General features: G+C 34.7%; 1 protein-coding gene across 1 annotated transcript; it reads left to right on the forward strand.

Annotated features, from left to right (window-relative positions):
• The first annotated feature begins 6,143 nt into the window (after positions 1 to 6,143).
• On the forward strand, positions 6,144 to 7,953 carry LOC105435200 (zinc finger protein ZAT1). Its single transcript, XM_031883713.1, has one exon. The coding sequence runs from the start codon at positions 6,468 to 6,470 to the stop codon at positions 7,668 to 7,670; it is 1,203 nt and encodes a 400-aa protein (XP_031739573.1). The 5' UTR covers positions 6,144 to 6,467; the 3' UTR covers positions 7,671 to 7,953.
• Positions 7,954 to 9,111: the final 1,158 nt, after the last annotated feature.

Genomic DNA, 9,111 nt, shown 5'->3' on the forward strand with positions numbered 1-9,111 from the left:
CATGAAATATTTGAGCATGGATAAAAACATTTAAAAACATGAAATATTTCCTTGAAAGCTTTGAAACATTTCCTTGAATTCATTAAATCATAATGTAGCTTGAAAACATCATTTCAGTAAACATTTATGAAAAGCATGGTTTGTATAAGAACTTGAAATCATGTTTATCAAACCATTTTACGAGCTATTGCTTGTAAAGCCTGAAAACTTGTTTAACAATAACATTTAGAAATCAATGTGTTACCCACAAGTTATTGCTTGTAAAGCATGAAATCATGATGTTACACACAATCACTTGAATATAGCCTTGTTCTCCAGAATTTCTCCTAATCCTCTTTGTCTTGAAAATTCATATTTTATCCTTAATTAATTCCTTGAACATGAAAATATTCAAAAGTTTCTTTAAAAATCTAAAAAAAAATATCATAACAGCCCAAAACAACTCGAAAACAACCCAACGGTGCCCATTGACATGATGAGTGAGGCTGGCTGCCTGCTAACCTTACTGAGGTGGGGCATGTGCCACGTGCTAACCTTGCAATGGGGTTGCCACGTGTGTGCTTATCGCCTACCCAGTGCCCCTCGCGTGCATGGCACACACGTTGGTGCTCCCTGGCCCGCATACCATGTGTCGTGCTAACCTCTTAAGGCAGGGTCATTTGACCAACCTGAGCGCATGCATTGCGACTCGGCTGTGCCATGAACTTTGTCATGTGCGTGCAATCTGACCTAAAGTAACCTCTACGACCAAAATGCATGCTCATCTCGCCCATACATGCATGATTCACTGCCACTACCTAGAACATTGTTTTACCTCCTGAATCATGACTCATCTTTGAAAAATCATAACTTAAAATCCATAACTATTTTGACAAAACTTCTTTCTACAAAATATCGTGTGGACGAACACGTCATTGAGTGTAGGAAAGAAGTTGATCCTACAATAGTGGAAAGACCAAATGTTCTTCATGTCGCAGAAAATGTAATAAACAATGAAGAGATGACGAACAATCATCACATCAAAGTGGGTCAAACGATGATCAATAACAATATTTTTTTTACGTATACCCACGTTTAGTCAGTTTTCTATACATTAATTACGTTGTGATGCTCACATTTGTTTAACGTTTGTTGATTTTTATATTTACAGAAATATAGTTTAACTTTTTGAGTAGTACGCATGAGAAAAACTATTTCCTTAATCTAGACGCATTGGATAACGTGGGTGGTTCGTCGTCAGTAGGCAACACTTCAGGTTTTTAATACCTAGCATTTTCAATATAATCTCTCTCAATTGTCTTTAAGTTATGCTTATTGTATCTAATAACGATCATTTTCAGTAGATCCCTCTCATCTGGCTCCTACTCCACTGCGACGAGAGTATGATGACATTCTCAAAACATAGATGTCGAGCGGTATATACAGCAGAATGTGAGAATTTCCATTTCAATGCCCTCTAGAGGGGACAGACCTGTCTTGGTACACGCCCCTCATTTCAGTTGCATAATTGATGTGTTGACACGAGACACATTTCTTATTCAGATCCTGAAGTGGGCAGATGTACCACAAGAGTACATCAAGGTCGTCAAAGACGGCCTAATAGTAAGTTTGTAAATTCATAAACATTTATATATGTTTTTATTCCCTATAAAAGCTATACTAACTAGAAACATATTTCTTTTGTAATAATTTTTCGTGTTTGGTTTAAACGATCTAGCACTTAATCGGTTTGTTGAATATCAAATGCTCACCGTGTGGAAGGAATTCAAGACAAGTAACCATCGACAATTTAAGAAATTTGGCAGTCCTAAAGAAGTACGAGCAAACCCACCTCGGAGATTGGTCAATCAAGTGGAAGATTGGCACTCTCTCTTTAACTACTACATCTCTCGACAGTTTTAGATGATTTATATAGTTTTACGTTGAAATTGATTAACATTTATTTATTTAATTTGTTTGAAAGTATAACGTTTTGATCATCATCATTTTTGAAATGTATGAGCGATCAAATGTGTGCAAGGTTGTTAGGGTGCAATAGTCTTACAATCATAGGAGCGACACAAAGTTGTTTCTTTAGAGACAAATAGAGCTCAGTGAACAACACGGTCGTTCAATGGACCGTGTCGAGCTATTCAGAGATACGCACGTCGGTAATAGTGGTGAGTTCATTTCACCAGCAGTAGATGACGCTTTTGTAAGTTTAAGAAAACTTTATGTTTTGTTATACTTTCAATTCTGTTTTTAAGTTTGATCATCTCTCAAATTTAATTATAAGCTTTTATTGTACAAAATTAAATGGTGGAACTTCAGTCTTAGCCCGTCCCAGAGGGTTCTCAACCACTAATTGAGAACGAGATATGTGAGACAGTTTTGGGTAGACGACCTGACTACTCAAAAGGTCTTGGTTGGGCCCAAAACCCAAGTTTAGGATTGGTACTTCATCTTCTTCTTCCGCTATGTATGACCACCAATCACACATAGCGGAGGTTCCTGCTGGCATCATCCACGATGTCGCGGTAACCTTTCTCAACGTAGGTGAGGGTTTTCGACGATGTATTGCTGCTATGGGAAAAAAACTTATTTCTTGTAGTGAAAACACATTCATACGCTTTATTGGCTAATTTTCTTCTCTTTGGATCAGGTATTCTAACATAGGCTAGATAGCCTCGAGTTCTAAGATAAGACATGTTTGGTGTTTTATTCTTAAGGACTTCGTATGGTAAGATTTATTGTTTGATTTAAGAATCCTATTAAGAACATAATTAATAGTCTTAATTATTTCACCCCAGCAAGATGGTGCTGCTCCCGATTCAAGTAAGATAGTAACTACTAACTTCGTTAGTGTTTTATTCTTTCTTTATGCTTTTCCATTCATTTCAGGAGAATAAGGTGCAGTAGTTTTGTGTATTATTCCTTTTGAGTTATAAAACTCATTGAAGGCAACTGAATCATATTCAGTTCCTCTATCACTACGAAATCTCTTAATTCTTTTGTTAAACTAATTCTCTATTTCAGTTATATACAACTTGAACATGTCAAAGGCATCATTTTTATTTTTAAGCAGATAAATAAAAGTGTAGTTGGAACGACCATCTATAAAAGTTATTACATACCTTTTACTGTTCTTAGTTAATGTGTCATCAAATTCACATAAGTTAGAGTGTATTAATTCTAAAGGCTCTGCTACTCTAGTTACAGACTTATGCAAAGTTTTTGTTATCCTATTGACTACAATATGCATATTTCTCAAATTCATGCATAGATAACTTCGGTATAAGATTTAACCTACTCATGTTGCCAATTAGTCTCTTATTAACATGAAAAAATCTAGTATGTAAAAAATTAAAAGAAGACAACATGTAAGCAAAAGTTAAATTCATTCGTTTATAAATTTAGTTTAAACATGCCTTCTATCGCGTAGCCCTTTTCCACAAAAACATTGTTTTTAGTTAAAGTAAATAAATTTGACCCTATAGTTTGCGAGAAGCCAGCTTTGTTGAGAAAATATCCAGAGACTAAATTCTTTCGAATTTCAAGCGTGCGAAGAACTTCCTTCTACACAAGTGTTTTGCCAGTTGTGAATTTCAGTTCTACTTCTCTAACGCCTGCTACCTTAATTGTGTGCTTATCTCCTAAAAAGATATTCTTATCCTTTATCTCGTTATAATTTCTAAATAAACTAAGGTTATGACAGACATGGCGAGATGCACCTGTGTCTAGCCACCAACCTTCGGTCCCTCTAATGACATTAACTTCAAAAATCATAGCTACATATTCATCTTCTACCAGGTTCGCCTGCGCAGCAGAACACTTCCTATTTCTACAATTTTTAGCTAAGTTTTCAGGCTTATTACAATTGTAGCAAACAATTTGTACCGTACTTCTGGATTGGGGTCTTTGCAAGTTGTTTTGCTTGTTGAATTCGCATTTCATTTGATTTCCTTTAGGCTTCAAATCTGGTTTCAACACTGTGTTTGACTTCTTTCTAGGAATTGCGTTCACCTCTTCTTTTTGGTCATGTCATCTTGCCTCTTCCTCAATCCTTAATCATGTGATGAGGCTTTCCAACGAGAACTCCTTGGTTTTGTGCCTTAGAGTATTTTTTAAATCCTTCCATAGATGAGGTAATTTATTAATAATAACCGCAACTTGAAATTGATCATCAAGCGACATACCTTCGCTTATGATCTCATGTGCTATCTTTTAAATCTAATGCCATTGAGCCTCCACTGATCTGTCATCAGTCATTTGATAACGCAAGTATCGGCTTACCACATACTTCTTAGATCCATCTTTCTCAGTGTCATACTTCTTAGATCTATCTTTCTCAGTGTCATACTTCTTTTGTAACACACCCCAAACTTCTTTCGCAGTAGACATTGTGCTGTAATAATCATACAACTCATCAGTAAGACCATTAAGTATTAAATTCTTACACATAAAATTGGTTTCTGACCACGCGGTATGAGTTTTGACATGCTCCTCAGTTCGATTGGACTCTAGGATTTTTGGTCCTTTAGAGGTACATGCGGTAGCCACCTTCTTCAAAGTAAGAAAAAACATATTTTGTTTCCACCTCTTAAAATTTGCTCCTTCAAAATGAAAAGGACGGTTGAGGTCAGAGGAACTCAAATCACCTTGGAATGATCCGGCCATCACAGCAGATTGATATGTCTTAAAATTGTTGTTGCAGTTCGCCATTTATCTCACTTAAGGTACCGTTTCTTGCATAGTCAAGTCACGCATTGATTATCTCGCCAAGTGGACAAAACACCTAGTGGTCAGAACGCAAAGCTAGAAAACAAAGATGGGTTAAGAAATGGTTGAGTTGCGGATCACGCTCTCTATAAGACGTTTCGCGACTCTGCTCCTTTATGCAAACAGAATTATTGCCTCGCCGTGTCCAGGATAAAATAGCTTTTGCTCTTCAATTGATTTTGCATAAAAATCAATTAGAATCTCAACACTCAGATAAACACTTAAAATTTCTCGATAAACTCAAAAGAATAAGTTTTAGAGAGAGCTTTCTTACTTATGAAAATATCTCCTGCATCTTATGAAAGAATGAAGGAAATGTATATATAGTATGAGGGAATTGATAGATCGTTGGAAATTAATTTGTAACATTTTTATTTATGGAGGAGTGATGTTGACTTATTAAATACAAAATAGTAATAACACGTGTGATTCTTTTTAATCATGTGATAAAGATCATGACTTTAATATGTCTCATCATGTCTGACCATCTCATCTGGTATGTCAACTAATGCAATGAGATGTTCTAACATTCCGCGTAGCTATCTCGCATAGCTCATGTTATCGAATAGTCATGATCAATATTACATAGTTAAAAACTAAAACAGGAAAGACTCTCAAGTTTTCATTCTCATAGTGTTTGAACATATCTATCGCATAGCTTAGTCTTCTCGCATCTCTCAAGAATTAGCTTTTAAAACACGTTTGAATCATAGCTATACCGCATAACTTGTTTTTCTTGCTTAAAGAATTTTTCATTCAACAAAAAACATAAAATCAAATAATAAATATTTTTTTGTCGATAATCATTAATTTTATTTTGAGTGCTAACAAATTACATGACCTCAACGAAAACTCAATAAATAAAGAAGTTTCTACTCATTTTGAATGTTCAATAAGTACAAAAGTTAATTAGAGAGAACTCCACAAACTATTAGAAGACTTTCTAAGCTCCTAAACGTCAAACACCCGTATGCTATTTTAATTTGAAAGCTAGGGTAAACAATAATTTAATTGTCGAAACTATTGTATGATTTACTTTAACAAGAAGAAGTAAATTTAGACATTTAATTGAAAATATAAGGACTCATTCTAAAGTTGAGATCAAAGTAGTATGTTTGGGTGAAAGAAAATATGGGTTGAGATAGGATAAGAAGATAGATAAGGTGACTTTTTTTTTTCTTTAAACTTTGATTTGGTTTAAAAAAAGAGACATTTTAAAAAATAGCAAAATAAATCAAAATATTTACATTTATAGTAGAATTTACTATAGATTATAAATATTTCGTAAAATTTACTATTTTTAAAAAATTTCCTTAAAAGAATTTAATACAATATTAAACTAGAAGGTATTTTTCTTTTCTTGAAAAAGGAAAAAGGAAAAAGAAAAAGAAAGAGAAGTGGAGTGGAGAGGAGAGGGACTTAGAGCATAGTGCACAATGCAACACTTCGGTAGATGCTTGCTTCCATTTTAGTTTTCATGCAAACCATTTTTCATTTCTTAAACTCACTGTTTTTCTTTCATAATCGCAAACCATTTTTCATTTCAACCATTCATCTTTCGCAATTCAAGATCCATTGAAATAAACTCTGCCTCTCAACTTCATTCTACATCTGAATGTCGTCGATCTTCCCATTTCCCTTCAAAATCCCTCGATTTATTATCTGGGTTTCTCTTTTTTCTCTCTCGACACGTTACTCAAAATCAATCAATGGAGCTTCAAATTCAAGATCATCAAGAACAGAAGCAGCACCTTTGTAAGCTCTGCAACAAGAGCTTCTCAAATGGCAAAGTCTTAGGCGGCCACATGAGGTCTCATCGCACCAGCCAAAATCCACCCAAAAAGCGCAAAAAGAACTCAATCTCCGGTTCCTATAGCCTGAGAGAAAACCCCAAAAAGTCTTGGAAATTTTCAGCTCCAAATGGGGAAAGTGGCGAAAACCCTCCGCAAGAAAATCACTGCAAAATCTGCGGCAAAGGGTTCGAATCCTCTAAGGCTCTGTTTGGGCATATGAGGCATCATTCTGGAAGAAGAAAGGAACCGAGTCGCCGATGTAAAGAATGTAATAAGGAGTTCGAAAATCTTAAATCTCTCACTTCACATATGAAGTCTCATTGTCAATCGTCAGTTATTGGCACCGACCAATCGGAGGGCGAAACTCTGGGGCTTTTGCGGCGGAAGAGATCCAGAAGGACGAGGTTTAAGTTAAGTGGTTCAAATTACCCTTATTGTTCTTCTTCTTCTGATTTGATTGAATATTCATCTTCTTCTGTTGTTGATGGAATAGAACATGATGTTGAAGAGTTAGCTCTCTCTTTGTTGATGCTGTCCAAAGGGGTGGGTAATTTTGGGGCTGAGTTTAGTTCTGAATCTAATGGGGGTCATTTTCGTTGTTTTGAATCTAAATCACCATTGTATAGAACAGGTCATTTTGAAGAAGAAAAAGATAGAGTTACAATGGAGTTCCAAGAAGTTGGGAGGTATTATGCTGGGGTTGAATTGGGGATGCCAAAGCTTAAAGATGCTGATGAATGTGAAATGGGATTTTGTGAAATTGGGATGAAAAATGAACTGAAATCTTTAAAGAAAGGTGAGATTGAAGATTTTTGTATGGAAGCATGTGAAGAAGTAGTTGGAGAAATGGAGGAGGGAAAACATCAATGTGATGTGTGCTTAAAGGTGTTTGGATCAGGGCAGGCATTGGGGGGCCACAAGCGAGCTCATCTTTTGAAACCCAATTTAATGGAGCTTGAAGAAGATGATGAAAATCAAAATCAAGATGAAGAAGAGGATGATGATGATGATGATGATGATGATGATGATGATGATGATGATGAGTTCAAGATATGGTGGAAAGGTGATGATGAAAATGAACAACAGCAGCAGATGGTGGCTTTGGTTTCTTCAAACTGACTCCATTTCTCTTCATCACGTAAATATCAATTGAATATTTTGATTTTGCTCCCTCTGTTTTCATGCTTTAGTTCCATTTCAACCATTTTGTTGATGATTTGCCAATTTTTTTTTTGTTTTCTTTCGGTTTTTGTTTTTTTGGTTTGGATATGGTACATATAGTTTCAACAGTGATAGAGATGAGTGGATTGATGCAATTCTTTCTGTATATTTGGGATTGTAATATGACTGTTTTCTTGCCATTTTGATCTATATCATTTCTGAGAAATTTTCATCCTTGCCATTTTTTTGTAAAGTCCATCCATAAATACATTGATATGTTATAATTAGAACTATCCTAACATCATAAATTACTGTTTTCTTTCCTGAAAATTTTATGAGAAAAATATATGATTTTTTTAAAAACATAACCTTGACTAAAAAAAATATTTCCACCGTATAGAACAATTTTGAAACAAAAAAAGTCAACTATCCACGACTTGGTTACGGTCCAAATGATCTTGTACAAATCTAAATGATATATTACATATAGTGATCTATCTCTATGGGTGTGTGTACCAATATTAACCAACTAAAATAGAGTGTAACTAAGTAACGAGACTATATATTACATATAGTGATCCATCTCTATCAATATTAGATTTGGTCAAGTTTATAAATAATAGATAGTTACGTCCGAAGATCTCGGAAGATATGAGGAAATGGTGTGTAATTTTCAAGTAATATGGTTTTTCGTGTAGATTTGGGCTTTTAAGGGCATTGGGTATTACATAATGCTCTCGAAGTATGTGCAACTTTGATAACTTTGATGCTACGTTTTCATCTTCCAACGAAATCTATATTTTACTTTGATAATACTAAACTTTCTTAATTTTGCAATAATATTTTTTGGGTGGTAAACATTTTTTCTGTAATTTTTATAAATTAAGTTTATTTTCTTTTCTTTTTTACTTTGAATCTTATTTTGTTTCAAAATTTTGCTTGGTTTCTTAAGCAATTGGCATAAGATAGTAAAGAAATAAAGATGGAGGTGAAAGAGTTGTTTATTAATATGGTAACCTTAATGGTGCTCTTCTTGTTACTACATGGACCAAAAATATCTATTTGTACCCACCTCTTATTCGATTTCTTTTATTTTTTCTTTTCTTTTGTTTTAATCTATGACCTAACACTACTCTTTTTCTTTGTGTAAACCCCGAACCCTAAGAAACTTGGGTTTTTCAAAAGATTTTAAAAGGCTAGTTTTGAGTGAAGTTAAGTTGGAATGGTAAGTATCTCATGGTAGGTAGAAAGAAAGAAAAAAAGCTAAGAAGGAATGGTTAAAAAGTAAAGAAGGATAAGTTGTAATGAGGGAAAAATTGGCTAAAAGTCCCACAAGGTAGGTGTTTTGGGCTTGGCGGGAGGCAACAAAAGAAGAAGTAAATAACCTCCAAAGAGGCTC

Source organism: Cucumis sativus, chromosome 4, assembly GCF_000004075.3.
Source record: "Cucumis sativus cultivar 9930 chromosome 4, Cucumber_9930_V3, whole genome shotgun sequence".
In the NCBI taxonomy this organism is placed as follows: Eukaryota; Viridiplantae; Streptophyta; class Magnoliopsida; order Cucurbitales; family Cucurbitaceae; genus Cucumis; species Cucumis sativus.